The following is a 20,529-nucleotide window of genomic DNA, read 5'->3' as shown; positions in this document are numbered from 1 at the left end:
CAGCCTTACTGTCCATCCATTCCAGAGATTTACACAATCCCCACACAGCACAGTGGTGAATGACACCACTTACTACTAAGAAATGGTGTCCTCCCTCCATCCAGCCTGTTGACTGTACAGTAAATTAGTATCATAAGACTGGTGGGGTCATCTCTCTGCTTTCTTCTCCTATCAGCATGTTTCTATCAACACATAGGCATGCAGCATTCCTGATTGACTAACAGTCCTGTCCCTCTCTCTCTCAAGTTGAGAGCTGTTTTACAGGGAGTTACAAGAGAATAATATCAAGTCAAAATCAGGAATGTACATTAGCTAAATAAAAATAATTTGTGATATATGAATGAGTACAGAGCTGCATTAAAGTGATACTAAAGTAAATTTTTTTAAATTTAAAAATAACAAACATGTTATACTCTTATCGCATCTCTCACTGACATTCCTGGCCCCACCGTCCTGCCAACTGCCCCCACAGCCAGTTGCTTGCTATGGGGACACCCAAGCCGAGCTGCTGCTCCGTGTGCCCATTCAGACGTGGAGTTGTGGTTCGGTCCTGCCCCCTCTCTCCTCATTGGCTCATTGACTTTGATTGACAGCAGCGGCACCAGTGGCGCCCCGCTGCTGTCTCAGTCAATGAGGAGGGAGAGTCCCGGGCAGCCAAGTCTCTCGTGCAACATTGCTGGATTGAGATGGGCTCAGGTAAGTATTAGGGGGGCTGAGGGGGGCTGCTGCACACTGAATGTTTTTTATCTTAATGCATAGAATGCATTAAGATAAAAAAAGCTTCTGCTTTTACAACCACTTTAATTTGTGTTTGTGTGGTTTTTTTTTGTTTTTTTTTTCATATCTACCTGGAGTTTAGTTTAAAAAAAAAACAGTATGAATTTTTAAAGCTACCTTTCACCCATATAATTGATCTCACAATAGTAGAAAACAAACAAAAAACTGCAAAGGAAGGAAAGATTAAAGGTGATTCTTAGTATCAATCATTCCTGCTTGGTTGCACAGTGCACTCTTTACCCAGAAAAGAATGTAAACTGAGGGAAGAATGTAACAACAAACACAGTTTTGTTCTTAATTGCCAATTACAGCACCATTTTCTTATGCAGCTGTGCACGATAATGGTACATCCATTCACTGCTTACCAAACTGTTTGTGTTTTTTTTGCTATTTAGTGTATTGCTATTTCAAAAGGTCGGAAATGTTTGTGAATTTCTTCTCTTGAAAATGCTTAGTAAAAAGAAAGTATTCCTTATACAGAATTTGTAGGAATGCACACAGGACTCCACTTGTAAACAGCATACAGATAAAACATGTAACAGTTTAATGGCTGAAATAAATCATATAGTTACACACTGGTGCCAAGTTGAATCATGGCATAGTGAAACATAAATGTTATCAGTGTCAAGACTGTCATCATAAAAGTGCAGAATAAGGATGATCGTGCCAAATTCTTGTCATCCCCCTTAATTATACACATATTTAGGCATTTGGGTAGAAACCCATATACACACAGATGTGGAGCTGATTTAGGGAACCATAGTGAAATATTATAGAACCTTAGGCTGAAACAACACACTCAACACTCTCAGCCAAAGATGTGGTTGCAACCTGAATTTTAATGAAAATTATTTTATATAATTTCACCAAGAATTTTCTCTCAGAATGGGTATAATACATAAGACCTAAACACATAGCTTTTAAAATGATACACATAACACTGACAAATTCTTAAAAAATAAAACCATTCAATTTAGCTTCTCCCTTTGAATAAACTCACAGTGTAATGTCCCTATCACAATCAGTTTTGGGTGTACAGCAGTTAAAGGGATTGTAAAGCTTCATTGTTTTTTTTTTTAAATAACAAACATGTCATACTTACCTTCACTGTGCAGTTCATTTTGCACAGAGTGGCCCCGAACATCCTCTTCTGGTGTCCCTCAGCGGCGCTGCTGGCTCCTCCCCGCATCGAGTGTCCACATTGGAGAAGCTCTCTCCTGCGGTGGACACACGTGTGGGCGCGCTCTTGAGTCCTGCATCTGTGTTCATTCACAGAATGCAGGACTTGGCCCCGCGCCTTGGCGCCACGTCATTGGATTTGATTGACAGCAGCGGGAGCCAATGGCTGTGCTGCTATCAATCTATCCAATCAGGACACGAGACACCAGCTACATCTGGTGTGCTCGTTCCCGGCAAAGGATCGGGGTCAGTAAGTAAAACGGGGGCTCGGGGGGGCTGCAGCACCACAGGAGGTTTTTCATAGAATGCATTAAGGTGAAACCCCTTTAACCTTTTACATTGTTGTGAAGTGGTTTACACACCAAGAGTAAATGAGACTTAAGAAATCCACAGATGAGTCATTATTTTTCATTCAACCAGCAGGTTGAATGTTAAAAAAAAAAAAAAAAACTACTTGATTCCCTCGTCAACACACTTGATGTGGAAGGGGGAGTCCTCCCTGCTGTGTCTTTTTATTCTGACAGCAAGGAAACTTCCCTGTCATCAGATAATATTGATCAATTCTAATCAAATGCAGAAAATCCAACAGTGCAGGTTGTACAGAAGTACAACCTCCCTGCCCATACATGGATTGAAGTTTGGACAGTCCCTGCTGAACTGGCTGAATTTCTATTTATGCAAGGCTGGCTTTATTTGACAATGTTCACAAAATAAAATTCACAAATATTTAATTCAATTATCCAATCATGTACAGATGAAATAATTAAACAGGGATTTTCTTTTAACGTGACTGTATAATTGAAGTGATTGCGTGGACATTGCAAACTGTGGGAGACTGTTCACTTAAGCTGGCCATACTCTGATCGAAATTCCCTGTTCGACCAGCTGACTTTTGATCAGTGTCTGTGGACTCCCTAGCTCAACAGAAGTTGATTGCTTAATCGACTTCTGTTGAAGGAAAATGTTCCATCAATCAGTGGCTACAGCCACTGCTCAGTGTATTCTGATAGTGGTGGGTGCCTCTGTTAGAATACAATGTTCACTTGGAAGGATTCATCCATTCACCTCTTGTGTGTGGTTGGCAAGCTTTAGCAAGGTGAATGTTCACTGCGCTGCTTAGCAAACAATCATGTGGTAAGGAAGAATCTTGTTTTTTATTTTTTTTTTTTTTTTTATAAAAGTGACCACAGTTTAAGCTTATTTACTGTAATTTACTTGCCAAAGTAAAGATTCACTTTTCAAAATTTATAATTCACTTTGCTAAGTGAAGTCTCTACTCCTTTGGATTCAGACAATAGGTGCATTGCGCTACCACTTTCCCAGTGCACCTACATTGAAGCGCACCCCATGCATTGTATTGCGATGAGTTGTTAAAAACAGTGATTGACCTTTTTTTGCATTGGAGAGCCCATTTACATTAATGTCTTATGGGGCATACACACGGTCGGACTTTTCGACCGGACTGGTCTGACGGACGCTGATGGACCAAATCCGGCCAACAATCCGATCGTGTGTGGGCTTCACCGGACCTTTCCAGTCGCAAATCTGATGGACTTTAGATTTGGAACATGCTTCAAATCTTTACGTCGTAACTCCACCAGACCCAGAAATTTGCTCGTCTGTATGCTAGTCCGACTGACAAAAACCGACGCTAGGGCAGCTATTGGCTACTGGCTATCAACTTCCTTATTTTAGTCCGGTGTATGCCATCATGTACGAATCCGTCAGACTTTGGTGTGATCGTGTGTAGGCAAGTCCGTTCGTTAGAAAGTCCTTTGGAAGTCCGTCAAAAGTCAGTCGAAAGTCCGCTGGAAAGTTTGTCGGACCAGTCCGGTCGGAAAGTCCGCCCGTGTGTATGCGGCATTAATGCATTACATATTAACATGTGGAACAACGTAGTTTAATGCACATGTACTCATGTACCCTAAATGGGTCCTTAGTGAATTTGGTCAGAAATGAACTCAGGACCTTAATACAAGACCATTGTGCAAACTAGAAGTTTGTGAATGTAACTGAACTAACCAAAATTGATATGTTTTCTGACTACTTCTTAAATATTTGTTATTGATGCACTGCTTCTTTGATAATTCTGTTAATATTTTATGAAAATACAATAAAATTGTGAAATAAAAAAATAACATTTGGCATCAGAGTTCACTTACTATGAGGTAATGATGGAATTACATCTGGTGTTTGGAAGGATTTTATTGTTGCTGGACCCTCTCCCCCTGTTGTTAATACTTGGACTTCTAATCGGTAGAGCATTGAGGGTCGAAGATTATGAACGGTCAAAACATAATGGTCCTGTGTGTAAAAGACAGTTTTTGTTAGATAACTCTGTTAGATAACTCTGAAGACAGTGTTTAATATTAAAGCAGCACATCAGCCTCTCCTGTTTTGGTCTCACCTACTTTGTCTCTGATGCTTGGAAAAAAGTGCAGGACATTGCAACAGGCTCGCTTCCTGTTTGCAGATGCCCAGTCTTCCACAAAACTCACTGACTCTCTTAGACATGCCACCAGGGCTTCAAGGGGTGCCTTGAAGCCCTGCTGCAATATCCTATGTGGGGCATACAACTTCCACAGAGCCAGTTTCATGTGGATAAGAAAGCATTACTGCAGAGCCAACCCACTCTACACACTGAATCCTAGGACCCAGAAACTGCAGCTAAAAGTATAACCTAAAGTGATATGTTCCTCTCTATGTAAAAATATGGTGTTGTTCCCAGTGAGTATAACTGACTTGCAATGTTTCTTATAATATTAGATGATAATATGTACTGTATTATCCACTTACACAGGAGCAATAAAGGGAATGGAAGGGGAGCTCAGATGTATGCTCATGCTTGTGATCTGTACTGCAAACATATGTAACACACAGCATCTGTTTTACTTTAATCTACTGTTCATATTTGGATAAAGCTGTTTCTATTAGTGTAGACAGGCATGATGTCTGCTAAATGACAATCACTGTGGGCATTACTGCAGTGATGTGCTGGATCCCCATGAACCCTCCCACTGTGGGGAAAGCTGAAAAGCACAAAGATGGTCTAGTGACCTTTGTTCTATTCATTTTAAAGCATAAAACCTTTGATAAATGATAAAATATCACAACGAAGCACAACATATGGAGGGGGGTATAAAAATATAGAGTGCTGCAGACTAGAGTTTTGTGTGAGGCTGGGTTCACACTGAAAACAGCTCACAGCAGGGGTCCGGTGCGTCCCTGTTCTCCGTTTCAGAGACGAATCAGGCTCGAAATTTTGCCTGAATTTGGACCTGAAACAGAGCCAAAAACGCACAGGACCCTTGTGCAATGTGCTCCGCAGCCACCCGGGAGATGTGTAAACCGGCTCCATTGAGAGCCGGTCACAGTCTCCTGTCATGCGAATTGGATGCAGAAAAATCCACATCCAATTTACATAAGTGTACACCCAGCCTTAATGTCCAGTTTTTTTTTAAACGCTAAGTTCACTTTAAAATAAATAAATAAATAAATAAATAAATAAATAAATAAATAAATAAATGTGTAGTTTTTTTTTTCTCAGGAACCTGCAGAGCATTACATCTGCAATCAGCAGATCGGGGTGCAATGACAGGCTCCTGCAGACACTGCCTATGGCTTTCTGCCCATACCTCTCTATAGGCTTTCTGTTTGAAGCTGTAGGAAGTGTTAATTAACTACAAGAGCAATCTCCAATGCCCTTGCAGTTCATTGAGAACTACAAGCCGCCTGCTGGAAAGGTGGAACTTGTAGTTCATTCATTCACAGATTCATATAAATGAATGATGCAGATATGTGGGCAAGGTCCTGCACAGCCATGCTGGTTTTAAACTGTGACAGTGGGTACAGGGAGAACAAACCCCACTTGTTGTCACAGGGTGTGTGGGCAGGTGCTGTATAGTAACATGTTACATGTTACACCCTAAATACAGGTGTACCACGTTAATAAAGGTGAGCTTAGTTTTTAAATCATGAACAGTGCTAAATTTATAGTTAGCCACACACATGTATATGCTGAAATATCAATTACTAAAATATATATTATAGAATAAAACTTAAAACAAACAAAAAATAAATGTGCTGCATCTTACCGCAGGCAATATCTGGGACTGAGAAATGATGCTGTTCGGTAAACTGTTTTGTCGGCTTTCTGTTGTGACTTCTGCCCATGTGACCTGGAATCCTGTCATAGGCTGGTGAAGATTTACTTTGGAAAGTTTCCATGAAAAATGTCCAGTAATGTTTCCCTCCTCGACATTAAATGAAGCTGACAGATTCTCAGGTTTAGCCAACACTTTTGAGACAACTTGTCCTGTAAAAAAGAAGTGCCTTTGAATTCAAGTGTTCAGCAAGACCTTTCCCTTTATATCGTCAGCAAAATTATGTATCGTCACATTTAGGAAGCAAGAAAAATGATCCTGAGATTCCTGCTGTGAAATGCAAGGTCTTTGTAGAAAATGTTAAAGCAGTTATATCATTAGGGTGAATATGTGTTGACATCCCACTTTTAGTAATGGTTTTGCTATTACATTATTATTATTATTTTAATCATTATTATTTCTTAGTGATTACAATACACAATATAATACCCCTAATCCAAGCTAACAACATTTTGCTACAGGATGACTGCTACATTAGAAAACAAAAATGAAAGCTTGGGAGCTTTTGGCAAAATCATTTTCATTAAAATCACTCTGCTCATCCTTGGTATCAAAGACATGTCAGTCACTTGCATAGCTTGGATGTGAGGGGGTCCAGTGGACCTCCTCCTCTCTGAAGCTTCTCTTGGGTTAGAAAAAAGTAACACCAGTCAATATATACTGTAATCTTTAATTATGAATAAAACAGCAGCGGGCAGTGCCTTGAGTACATTTTGGATCACTTAAATTGGAAGCCCTCTATTCTACAGATACTCAGTTACTAAGTATGTTGCCAGGGTTGTGATTGGTGGATTAGGAAAGGGGTTAAGTATTGCTTCATCAATCTGTCAGGCACCCAGGACCTCTGCTGATTGCTGCTGGAGCTCGTTCCAGGCTTTTTTCACTTGACCATTTTCCGATGGCCACAAACAATATTTACCATATTCCTGTTGGGTGATTTTGATACGCTTTAAAACTTCTACTTTTGGGAGTGAAACGTCTTTATTTTATGTACTAATAAACTGCTTTGCTTTTACTGCACTAATAAGTTAATACTTCTTTTTGCAAGTTTGTATCTGCATCTGTCTCACCAATTTGAAGGGCCACACATACTGAATGTCTACTACTAACCCTCTTGTGCTAAAACTGGCTATTCAGTCAATTTTTTTTCTTTAGTTCAATAGTTTTTATTTCAGATTTTGAAAGAAAGAAAGAATGTACAAGTAATGAGTTACACTGAAAAAAGTTACTGTATAGTTATATAGTTACTGTAACAAATATATTGTTAATGCAGAAAATAGTGGTCAATTTTAAACTAGGACTGTATATACAAGGTTTCTTATTAGTGGGAAATTGATGGTTCTGAGTGTTTAATTAATCACTAACACCACAGAAAATTGGTGTCCAAGATACTAATACATTCATTTTAAATAAACTATCATAGTTTATTTTAAACATGCCTCCACTTTTATACACTTGCATTTTTCAACTAAACTTAAATCTGACATATTTATGTGTTATATAGACACACATATTTGGACAGAATTAAGAATAAAGGGACCAGTCTCATTCATTTCTGTTCATTGTTTTGCCAATTTGTAATAATGAAATTATTTTTTTTGTAAAACGTAAAAAAATACAATAACACATTAACTAGTTTCACTTATAAAATTGTATTTTGTATTCAAGGGCAGATCTGCTGACCTAGTTTGTATGCCGTCTAAATACATTCAGTATGCTAATTTGAAGAAACCATGGAGGTACTTAATAAATAATGCATATAGAGACTGCGTTTATTTCAACTATGCATGAATATATAAACATCTACAGATGAAGATTTATATTCTACACAGAGTTTTAAACCAGGAGCAGTATAGTATAACAACATTTTATGTTTATTAGAAAACCTAGTATCTAATTTGGACATATGTAAATTTAGTCTACACCTGAATACATGAACTGATATTAAAGGGAATATGCATTTTTTGGCAATTTGTACAATTTATGGATAAACACTTCAAGCACTTGTCCACCTTATCAGGACTCATCATACCAACTATGATTATATACTTCACCTCTATGGTTGTATCTTGAAAGAAATGGTTCCTATATATTGCCTTTTCCCAAGCACATGGTCCCTTAACTGCTTTACTCAGTAAGCTATAACAAATATGTGCAATGTAATACACTTACAAAACATTTAAGATAGTAAAAGTTTCAAGAACATTTTTTTTTTCCTTTTATTGGTTGAGCTAGATGGATTTATGATGATCATTCTTGCCAAACCAGTCTATTACCCTTCTATGAGGAGGTGAGTTGCCATCTAGATAAAGGAAGGCCCGTAGACGTGGTGGATTTTGCAAAAGCATTTGACACAGTTCCCCATAAACGCTTACTGTACAAAATAAGGTCGGTTGGCATGAACCATAGGGTGAGTACATGGGTTGAAAACTGGCTACAAGGGCGAGTTCAGAGGGTGGTGATAAATGGGGAATATTCGGAATGGTCAAGGATGGGTAGTGGGGTCCCCCAGGGTTCTGTGCTGGGACTAATCCTATTTAATTTGTTAATAAATGACCTGGAGGATGGGGTAAGCAGTTCAATCTATGTATTTGCGGATGATACTAAGCTAAGCAGGGCAATAACTTCTCTGCAGGATGTTGAAACCTTGCAAAAAGATCTGAACAAATTAATGGGGTGGGCAACTACATGGCAAATGAGGTTCAATGTAGAAAAGTGTAAAATAATACATTTGGGTGGCAAAAATATGACTACAATCTATACACTGGGGGGAGAACCTCTGGGGGTATCTAAGATGGAAAAAGACCTGGGGGTCCTAGTAAATGATAGGCTGAGCAATGGCATGCAATGCCAAGCTGCTGCTAACAAAGCAAACAGAATATTGGCATGCATTAAAAAAGGGATCAACTTCAGAGATAAAATAATAATTCTCCCACTCTACAAGACTCTGGTCCGGCCGCACCTGGAGTAGGCTGTACAGTTCTGGGCACCAGTCCTCAGGAAAGATGTACTGGAAATGGAGCGAGTACAAAGAAGGGCAAAAAAGGGTCTGGAGGATGTTACTTATGAGAAAAAGGTTGCTAGTACTGAACTTATTCTCTCTGGAGAAGAGACGCTTGAGAGGGGATATGATTTCAATTTACAAATACCATACTAGTGACCACACAATAGGGATAAAACTTTTTAGCGGAAGGGAGTTTAACAAGACACGTGGCCACTCATTAAAATGAGCAGAAAAGAGGTTTAACCTTAAAGGGGTTGTAAAGGTAAACATTTTTTCGGGAATATGTGATCTATGTGATATATATATCATGAATATAGATGTTGTTTGAGCCAAAATGATTTAATTACCATTTAGAGAAGTATGATTTTTCTCCACTTCCTCCTTTCCTCTGTGTACTGTATCCTAAACTTCCGGGTTTTTGAGCGCGTTCGCTTAAACTACGTCACGGCTCCAAAGGAACTACAGTTCCCTTGAGGCTTAGTGGCATCGTGCAAGCGCACTGCTGCTTTTTCGCCGTGTGACAGAACGAGAACAAGCCTACTGTAGTTCTCATTTCTAGTTCTGCCTTGGCTGAACACACACAGCCCAGTTAACACGCTCATTCCCGCCTCCCCAGCATGCCCATAGTATAAACAAATACTAGTTACTATTCAAAAAACTAATTAATATATTTAATTATTTGTTCCAACTTTCACTGCAGCAAATAAGGGGGCAGAGTTAAGGTGGGGCTGTGCTGCTGAGATCATCATTCAATACAATAACAAAGCATGGGAGGCGGAGCTACAGCGTCTTCGACACGCCCGCGGCTCCCCTGCCTCCCGTGCCTGTGAACGTACACAATGTCTCCCCGCAGGGATGTAGTTCCAAGGGAGGGGGCGAGCACACATACTAACCCCCAGCCAGAACGGCCAGAACGGCTCGAATGATGGGGGCAAGCTTACAGAGGAGGAACAGGAAGTTAGAAATTCACACAAAGAAAAAAGAATTTAGAAGGGAAACCGAAGGAAAAGGTAAGTGAACCAACAATGCAGTAGCTTAAAGTACCTATTTAGAAAATAAAAAACAAACCTTTAGTATCACTTTAAACTACGTAGAGGCTTTTTACTGTAAGAGCAGCAAGGATGTCGAATTCCCTTCCACAGGCGGTGGTATCAGCGGGGAGCACCGATAGTTTAAAAAAACTATTAAATAAGCACCTGAACGACCACAACATACAGGGATATACAATGTAATACTGACATATAATCACACATAGGTTGGACTTGATGGACTTGTATCCTTTTTCAACCTCACCCACTATGTAACTATGTATGTAACTAAGTCACCTAAGCATATGTTTCAGAAGTCAATTTAGGCAGCCTGGGCTTTCCTATTAAAGTATTAGTTCCAAAACCAGTAGCCCTAGCACTAACTCTAAACATAGCACTAATCCTAGGCCACAAAAGGGACAGCCTTGGACACCAAGCGTTATACGGCTTGGGGTTTTTTAATCTCCAATTCCCCAAAAAGAGTTCAAGTAAAGAGAGGCTTACAGCATATCTACAGTTCTTGCCTGTAGCAGCACTTCCTCAGGAATCAAGGTGCCAGTACATGCCACCACGACAAGCTTATTATAGAGAAACTGGTGCACACAAAAGCTTTTAGATAAAAAGTCTGGTAAATGATTTGAAAGCTAGGTTATTTAGAAATGGAATGTAAGAACAGAGAAAATACAATAGACATCATAATTCATATAAATATTTGAAAAAAAAGACTGTTTTATTTCAATAGGTTCTATGATTTTTCTTGTGCTTAACCACTTGCCGCCTGCCCACGTCAAATGACAGAGGGATGGTGCGGCTCTCATTCTGGGTGGACGTCATATGACGGCGCACCCGAATGGCCAGTCCTGCGCACCCGCAGAGGCGTGCAGCGTGGTGATTGCATTTTTGCCGTGTTGCTAAAACACTGATGATCAGTGCCCTGATTACATTAGAGTGCCAGAAGTGGCAGCCAACCCACCAGAGCCAGCAATCAGTGCCCATTAGTAATGCCAGTCAGTGCTGGCTTTCAGTGCCCATCAGTGCCGCCTATCAGTGCTGCCCATCAGTGCCGCCTATCAGTGCTGCCCATCAATGCCCATCTGTTCCACTCATCAGTGCCACCCATCAATGTCCATGAGTGCCACCTATCCATGCCGCCTATCAGTGCCCACCAGTGCCGGCTATCAGTGCCCATCAGTGCCACCTATCAGTGCCCACCAGTGCCACCTATCAGTGCCCACCAGTGCCACCCATTAGTGAGCCTATCAGTGCTCATCAGTGCCACATATCAGTGCCACCTATCATTGCCCATAAGTGCAGAATATTAGTGCCTTCTCAACAGTGCCACCTAATAAGTGCCCATAAGTGCCACCTCATTAGTGCCCATCAATGCAGCCTATCAGTGCCCATCAGTGCCGCCTCATCAGCGCACATCAGTGAAGGAGAAAAATTACTTATTTACAAAATTTACTGACAGAAACTAAGAAAAACTTTTTTTTTTCAAACTTTTCGGTCTCTTTTTTTTTTTGGAAAGAATAAAATACCCAGCAGTGATTACATACAACCAAAAGAAAGCTCTATTTGTGTAAAGAAAATGATAAAAATGTGACATGGTTACAGTGTAGCATGACCGCGCAATTGTCTTTCAGTGTGACAGTGCTGAAAGCTGAAAAATGGCCTGGGCAGGAAGGGGGTGAAAGTGCCCTGTAGGTAAGTGGTTAATTAGCATTTCTGAGATTATTTTGTGTAGCATAGTGTGTTGTGAAAGCTCTTCCAATTTTTTTTTAAATAAGTTAACTCTTCCTGAATTAGACTGTTGACTAAATGCAGATACTCCAACAATGAAAGCTTGTACCAATGTCTGGCAACACTTCACAAACATTTCACTAAATTACAGTAAACTTCAATGCTAAATCTTTGTAAAAGCAACAGAGTATGAAAGACTGTTAACTGAACTTCAACACCTCATTCTACACAAAGAAAGCCTCTATTTGTTCTAAGTCTTTAAGTTTTAAAACATCAATTGGAAATGTTTTGCAATATAAGTAACTTGGTTGACCCAAAAAAGCTCTACCTTGAAGAGTTTACATTCCATTATGATACACGGGAATCCATTCCAAGAACATCAAAGTTACATGAGTTTATTTTGTAATACAAAAATCAACTTTGGATATGGCCAGGTGTTTTTTTTTTTCAGACACTGAAATTAAATTACTTAGACAAAAATGTGTATGCTTTAGATATCCTCTGTTAACCTTAGCTTACACTCTCAATACCAATACTTTATATACAGTATTTATATAGAGAGCGCCGACAGAGACTGGGTCATGGGAGCCTATGAGTGACTTCACAGCTTCCCGGGGCAGTAGGAGAAGTTAATTATCAGTAGAATAGCAGGTAGGGGATCATGTGAATTTGGCACTTTATCATGCATAAGCTGTGTGCAGGTTTGCATAAAGGTGGCTACACCATGTAAGATTAAGATTTGGCCAAATTTAACAGTTTTAACCACACAATATGTCATCAGTCTTCTTGGTTTATTGATGATGTGCTCAGAAGACTGAGGACATCCTATGACAGTAAAGAGGTACTGCGGGGACAGTGTCAGAGTGGAGGTAAGTACTCCAGCTAGAGTTACAACTTTTGTTTTTTAACAAGTTAGGAATTAAAATAGCAAAAAAAAACTGCTTAGAGTTCAGCTTTAATTGTTCTCTGGAAACTGCTGCAGAACATGCCACCATTTAAATTCATACTATCTACTATTCATACTTGTGGAGTAAAGAAAAGCACCCTATGCTTTGCTAACAAGATGCAAATTATTAATTGAAGAGCATAAGACTGATAATATACAAAGCAATAACCAACCAACTGATTTCAGACTGATCAGAAAAAGATTAATTTGATTGCATTTTATTGGTTGGTGCCCTTTGCTCCTTGCTTTAATAAATGAGGGAAGAACTGATTTGTTCCAGTGTACTGTTTGTATTTTATAAAAGCCTATTCCAAATTATCATTTTACCGCTAGAACATGCAGAGCCAGAACTATAGGAAAATAAGCATTCTAAAACACTATCAGTAGTAAAATCTGGAAGTGTCCTGAGAAAACTCAGACATGCTGCACTAAATGGGCGCCTGTGATTATTTGGATTTATGAAGTACAAGCTGAACCCTGGTTAATCACACACCTGAGATAAAACATGGAGAGAGCACAAAAACAACTTTAGAACACCAATGACATACCATTGATCTAACTCCTAATTAAACATAATGACTTGTAAGCCAAAGACTGCAGCTTGCCAACACACAGAATGTAAATTATAGAAGTTGGCTTGGTCCAGAATACATGGCCAAGATCATTCTTACCTCCATTGGTTGGACAGTTGATGTGTTTGTGGTTTTTGCCTTTCAGCGCTGAACAGGGAGGAGTTGTGAAGAAAATACTTTCAGCCTTTAGATGGCCTTTAGATCTGGCTGGTTGTACTGTAACCTTGTATTTGCAGGAAAACATTAATGCTGGTAGTATTATGTGGTGGTCCTGTATAAGAAAAATTGGAAGGGATAATCAAAAAAGGTACCAGATGAAATGCTGATGGTTGTGTATGTAAATTAGCATGTTATGAACTTTAAGAGACTTGAAGAGACCTTGCCCTCAACATAATACTAATAAAAACAGTGAAAAATCAAGTATTTTAAATGCATAGGTCCGCCTTTCCATAAATATTTTTTTTTTATTTACTTGCAATGTGCCATTGAACTTGCAAGCACTTTTTTTTTAAGAGTCAGCTGCCTAGCACAGCCCCCACCAACTCTGAAAGTTTCTAATCACTGTCTTTGCTGACCATGCTCCTCCATCCCTCTCCTAAATTACCTACATAACTTTTTATGTAGCCCCTGGGGGATGAGCAAAGTGGAGTACTTTAGAGTGTCACTTGGATGAAAGCTCTGAGTCTGCTGGGACTTATGACATACATATACATGGAAGGCAGTAGTGTCCAGCAGCACTTACAGAGCTTTTGGATATTTATTTTTTTTGGACACAAGGGAGGCATTTACAGGTAATACATGTGCATAAAATATGTGCACATATCTTATGGGAAGATTGTCATCGAAATTATAAAATTTGTGGCAGGGTCTATTTAAATGAAAGCTGAGCTTTCATTGTAGATGATTGTAGCTGAGCACAACACTATTCAATAAATATTTCAAACCAAGGAAAAGTATGTTTAACCACTTGCCAACCATAAGACATCCATGGACGTCCTCAATTTGCAGTGGTTATACCGGGATGATGCCTGAGCATTTTCAGCCAGCGATTTCCTGTACTGCAAAAGTGATTTGAGTGGCTGAGCATCAGGGACATGCAGTCAGGGGAGGCAGAGCCTCACCTGCCATGAACATTAAACAAAACAAAAAAAAAAAAGAGCTTCGAGGGTTGTAGCTCGGCGAGACCCCACCATTGGCAAAAATTTGTGGCTCCTATGACCTATGGTTCCAGAGATACAGGGCTCCATGCGCAGCCTGTCAGAAGCTACATACAGAGCGGCCAGTTTAAATACAAGCTGGCACACTCTGTTTGCAGCAGACTAGAGGATGAGCTCACAGTGCCTCTCCTCACTTCTTGTCAGAGGCACTGAGCTCAATGGACAGCTTGGAGTCTTGGACCAATGGTAAAGTACCATTAGCCCAGCTGTCCAATAAAAATGCTATGTGTCATAGAAGGGACATGTGTCTAAAAGACACATACCCCCTTCCAGCCCAGCCCTCTTAACTACAAGGAAAAAACATAGGTTTATTGGTATACGATTTACCCATAATCCCATGTTTTTCTCACACAAGAGGGAGAATGAGAATCTGCTGCTGTTGAAAAGGTACTGTTATAATTAAGCTAAATCATATATTATTATGCTATATGTTATAAGATAATAATTTATTATTTATCCATTTACTGTGAGATTACTGGTTTGAAGTTATAACTTTCAATTTCAGTAATTTGTCCGTTAAGCCACCTGCTTGAGTACAGTTTTTAAAAATAAAGTGAATTACCTTAAAAACAATGTATAATAATTATTTGCCCAGTTGGCAAGTAGTTAATATGTAAGATGACTAAATCAAGCCTCTTGAATCAAGATTTGATCTGGATAAGGCTGAACTGTGAAGTATTATTGGGTCTGCTGTTTTTTTATTTTGTTGTTTTTTTTTTTCATAAAGTGTGCCCTTGAACCAGTACAATACCAGCTGGGCACAAAAGATGCTAATAGTGACAGGTACACCATCTGCCTGTTCTCCCTTATATCATCTGCTGTAAATGCTGGGACCTGGCAAGGTCTTTCCTTCAACTTTGGAATGAACAGAACAAGCATGCATACTGTGAATGTCTTGCTTTATTTTCAAACAAAAAAGAAGGCATAATGTCACATGTTACAGTGCTTCTGGGTATCAAAAGTGTTTCTTGGTTTGCGAATGTTAACCTCTAAATAGCTTTTGTTACAAACTGTGCTGAAAACAGATGTGCTTTTGGAATCCTAGCTAGAAGCTAGATAGCTTTCTTTTAAAACCATTGTCTGTGCTCTTGCTAAATGCTTTTGTCTTACAAGGGTTCTCTGTTCTCATCAACTACATGGCTGTAACAAACTATGATTTACTAAAAGAGAGAAGAGTGTTTGTAAAATGAGCTTGTAAACCCAAACACCAAACTCCTATCTAAGCTTTAACATTTCATTTTCTTTCAAAAGTAATTTTCAGCCATTTATATCTGCAGATAACACCTTGTGATCTTTCATGAAGGTCTCTGTTCAGGCACTTCCTGTTATAGCATGACAAAGCTCAGTCCCTGTTTCCCAATTGTGCTATTGCATTGTCACCCTTCCACACAGGCTTCTGATGGAGACTAGAAGTTGCCATTTCAACACACTTTACCCAGGCAATATTTTATCCAAAAACAAACAGTTGTTTGTAACACATGATGCTTTGTTGTTCAGTTATGGTTTACACCTTTTTTCTCAGGATAGAAACTCCAGCAACATCAACTTTTCATATGTACAGCTAGATTAATCATGTTTAACCAATTCAATTTATTCCAACATTTATTTCAACATTCTTTTCAGTTTGTACACTGACTGTTATATCCTTGTTATATGATTAAACACCTGTTATAAAGTAGTTTCAGTATACTGTGTATAACACAATTCCAGCACATTGACTGAGCTTGTATTGTTTGTGCAGTCTAAGTATTTACTTTGTATCAATATATCATACTATGTGACTGTTTACACTGTGGGTGGCTACTAAAATGATCTCCAAAAGCTGGCAGTTATAGCTATGTGTTGTGAATCACCTGGACTGCACTGCATCAAAGTAACTTGTAACAGAGAGCATAATTCCCATGACGTGAAGAGAGATGGTCTATAGCACATTGTGAATGTAAATGTTCAGCCAAGCAAAACAACTGGGGTATTAGAACCAGCATAAGAGGCCAGCTTAGGATACACTAGCAATGCCTTTACAATGCTATGTAAATAAGGGAGTGTTATTCATCACCAATTTCATATTCTGTAAAATGTAATACAATGTTTCTGGACAATCTAACTTCGTTAGCCAGAACAGTATAATAAAAACTTTTATAAACATCATTTATAACCTTAAAACTTAATAACATATACTATAACATTTTATGCCCATTGTGTGATAACAATGTTGAACCCCGCATTCAAATACTGCCTAAATACAAACTTTGTACATAGATGGATAGATAGAAGGATAGATAGACAGATAGATAGATAGATAGATAGATAGATAGATAGATAGATAGATAGATAGATAGATAGATAGATAGATAGATAGATAAGCCTTATTAAAACCGTACCATCGCATATCCCAAATATAAGAGGATTATTTCTCATTTCAGGACAGTCGGAAAGCCATGAAAATGATTCATTTATGATCCAATGACCAAACTAACTTGGTGTATAGTACACCTACAACCTAATGGTTTAAAGCCACTTATTCCAAACTGCATACAGCTGCTTTAGGCTTGTTGGTTATCATCAGAGCATTGTGTGGAAACTAATGCTCAATGGAGTAGGGCTCAGGGACCAACCAGAAAGAATAACTGTAAGGGTTATGGTAAGAGGTGTTTAAGAAATCAAAAAGCCCTCCAAATGAACCAGTGGGCAGCTCATTATAGTCTTCTCAGAGCAATAAGGATTTACATGTCTCGTTCTATCCAAAAAAATAAGAGGATTACTCCTTGTCACGATAGATAGATAGATAGATAGATAGATAGATAGATAGATAGATAGATAGATAGATAGATAGATAGATAGATTCAACTTTGTGATACTTTGAAATCTCATAGTTCATATTATGTTAAACAGCGAACAGACATTTACTTCCAGTGCAAATGGGGAAATCATTATGTATGTCTTAGTGCTGGCCAGGCAGAAAATTGGAGAGATGTGCTAGCTGCACAACACCACTTAGAGATTATGAACCAGGGCACAGTTATGGTTTGATGTAGACTGCTTCAAGCTTTTAACCTGTTCTAAAGGTGAGCAGTGTTCGAACCTACATGCATTTTCAGACATTGCAAAATAGTATGTATGTATATCTCCCTGCTTTATCTACTGTATATCAAACACTACATATTACTTACTTGAGTTATTGCTTTCTCTGGTCCTTTGGTTTCATTATGTGTACATGATTCAGGATGCCATTGTATATGGTAAAGCCCCATAAGAGGATCTAAAAAAGAGAAAAAAATAAAACATAAAGGGGTTTAATTTTATGCTTATTATGGAGTTGGATATATCACGACGGACTACAAAATGTGCATTAGATCCAACCAAACCAGCATAAAAGCTCAAATCCACTTAAATTATTATATTTCAGTAGGGAGGATTGAAGGGTTAGAAACTCTTTCACATTTGTGTTATGCCCCACTAGCAGAGTGTTACAACAACAGGGAGTCATATGAAAACAGATGTATTTAATTGAGTAAGGAGGGGTTAGAATAAATGTTTTTATTGCTCTGTGTCTTCCTTTCCTGGTGACAAAATTTGACAAAAGTTCTGACCTTAGTCTACTCTTTTGAAAACTAAAGTTTTGAATGAAGGGGAATTAAAAACCCTGCTTGCATCTAACTGTGTGTGTGAAAATACTAGCTTCTTTTCCCTAATGTAAAACTAACTATTTTAGTAAATCACACCCTGTGCATTTGTCACCATAAGTGGAATGTGGAAAAAACTAAGTTGAACAATCATGCACTACAAACTTCTCCTTGTGCAGAATTATGCTTGTTATTTTCCAAACACAATTACCAATGAAACACTACTGATGAGAACAAGGCAAATAGATTTCATAGTAGAAACGGGATTGATGTGGATATACACTATTTCTTTTTTACTTAAACCTTTAAGGTAGTTGGAGGAAATATAAGCCCAACCTCACATTGAAGGGGGCAGTGTTGGAGTAAGCAGATGAACCTAGAGAGAGATAAACCTGCAGGCAAGATATAGGAGCAGATGGCAGCAATTTGTAGATCCACCATATTCCTTGAAAGAAAGTGTGTGTGTGTTTAAAATCACAAGTAAGCATACACCATACATAATATACCCCATCAGTCACATTTCATAGTAAAAGGAGCCTTCATGTAGTAAAATCAGAACCAGACCAGACATATACAGCTAATTAAAGAAACATTTTAAAAATCCATTAATCTGAGACTACACTGAAAATCTATACATTATCTAGGTCAAATCTAATGTACTCATCATACATATTATTAGTTGAAAAGAATTGTACAAAGGCAGGAAATTTACTGCTGAGCTGTATATTTTAAATCAGCTTAAAATAAAATATTCAACAACTTTGTACTTTGATTTAAATTAATCCTGCAGTGTGTAAATCTATCATAGATATAAAAGTATGACAATTGTTAGTAATGCAATACAGCTTTGAAGTGTTCACAGGTTTGGTCCATATGTGAATGTTCTAAAAGTCTTATGACTTGACTGTCTTGTCTGCTAAGGAACTCTTTACAATGTACATATTCAGATGGCTGAAGTCTAAGTTTTCCTCCTATAGACCCTGTTCAAAGGAGATGTTTGATCAATATGACTTCAAGGTCATTTTAAAGGGTAACACCCTAAAGTGATATCTCTGTTTTGGAAGGGCACTCATTGCTTCAGTCACCACCTGCTTCTTATAACTCAGTGACCCCAAAATTCTGGCTCTGCCACCACAATTGTACACTTCTGACAGGGCTGCAAGCCAAGTAATGGTGTTATGATATGTTTGCTGGAAACTTCATTTATTCCATCAGGAAACTGTGACACCCTGGTGGTACAGTCATGGAGGTGGGGTGAGAATTTCCATGGAAAAAAATCTCCTAATTGTGGTCTCTATGAGAAAATATTTATTTTGGTGTGAATGATTTAACTTTAAAGCCCAAATGCACAAAAAAAACATTTTTTTTGGACACATTGGCAAAAGGTTACAATCACTGTCATTTGTTATTGTTTTCTGTGTTCTTGTTGGGAAAATGTTACCTTACTTCCTAACCTGGTAACTAAACACGAAGCGAAGAGATCAGGACCTTACATAGGTTCTAAACCTTCCTCACATTTCAATAATGTATATAGAGGTTCTAACCCTTTCCAAACTTGTCAAAAACTAAAAAAAAATAGGTATTTCATGTTAACATAGTGTTATTTTATTTATTAAGCTAAGTGTACATTCTCTATATGATATTTACTATGACTACAGTATTTAAGCTGATTTTGTACTGTACAGTCTTTTTATCACAGATGATGACATACATTATATTGTCAAAAGTATTGTGATGCCTGCCTTTACACGCACATGAACTTTAATGGAATCCTAGTCTTAGTCTGTAGGGTTTAATATTGAGTTGGCTCACCCTTTGCAGCTATACCAGCTTCAACTATTCTGGAAAGGCTGTCCACAAGATTTAGGAGTCTATGGGAATGTTTGACCATTCTTCCAGAAACACATTTGTGAGGTCAGGCACTGATGTTGCATGAGAAGGCCTGGCTCGCCGTCTCTGCTCTAATTCATCCCAAAGGTGTTCTATCGGGTTGAGGTCAGGACTGGCCCAAATCATTTGGTGGAGGGGGCATTTTGGTGTGGGGACAAGACATTTGGACAATTTTATGCTCCTAAATTTGTGGGAACAGGTTGAAGATGGCCCCTTCCTCTTCCAACATGACTACGCACCAGTGCAAAATCAAGGTCCATAAAGACATGGATGAGCTAGTTTGGGGTGGAGGAACTTTACTGGTCTTCACAGAGTCCTGACCTCAACCCAACAGAACACCTTTGGGATGCATCAGAGCGGAGATTGTGAGCCAGACCTTCTCATCCAACA

At 38.7% G+C, this 20,529-nt stretch overlaps 1 protein-coding gene across 1 annotated transcript in view; it reads right to left on the bottom strand.

Moving 5' to 3' along the window:
- Nucleotides 1–20,529, bottom strand: part of ANOS1 (anosmin 1) — a 227,008-nt gene that overhangs the window by 7,100 nt on the left and 199,379 nt on the right. Inside the window, exons 10-13 of the mRNA XM_073616360.1 lie at nucleotides 17,797–17,885; nucleotides 13,509–13,680; nucleotides 6,051–6,271; nucleotides 4,119–4,260 (exon numbers count right to left, since the gene is read on the bottom strand). Of these exons, the coding sequence (XP_073472461.1) occupies nucleotides 4,119–4,260; nucleotides 6,051–6,271; nucleotides 13,509–13,680; nucleotides 17,797–17,885 (624 nt within the window). The remainder of the gene's footprint in view (nucleotides 1–4,118; nucleotides 4,261–6,050; nucleotides 6,272–13,508; nucleotides 13,681–17,796; nucleotides 17,886–20,529) is intronic.

This window comes from Aquarana catesbeiana, linkage group LG02, assembly GCF_042186555.1.
Source record: "Aquarana catesbeiana isolate 2022-GZ linkage group LG02, ASM4218655v1, whole genome shotgun sequence".
Lineage (NCBI taxonomy): Eukaryota > Metazoa > Chordata > Amphibia > Anura > Ranidae > Aquarana > Aquarana catesbeiana.
The sequence above is the reverse complement of the archived record's forward strand: the minus strand, read 5'-3'. Positions and strand labels throughout refer to the sequence as shown.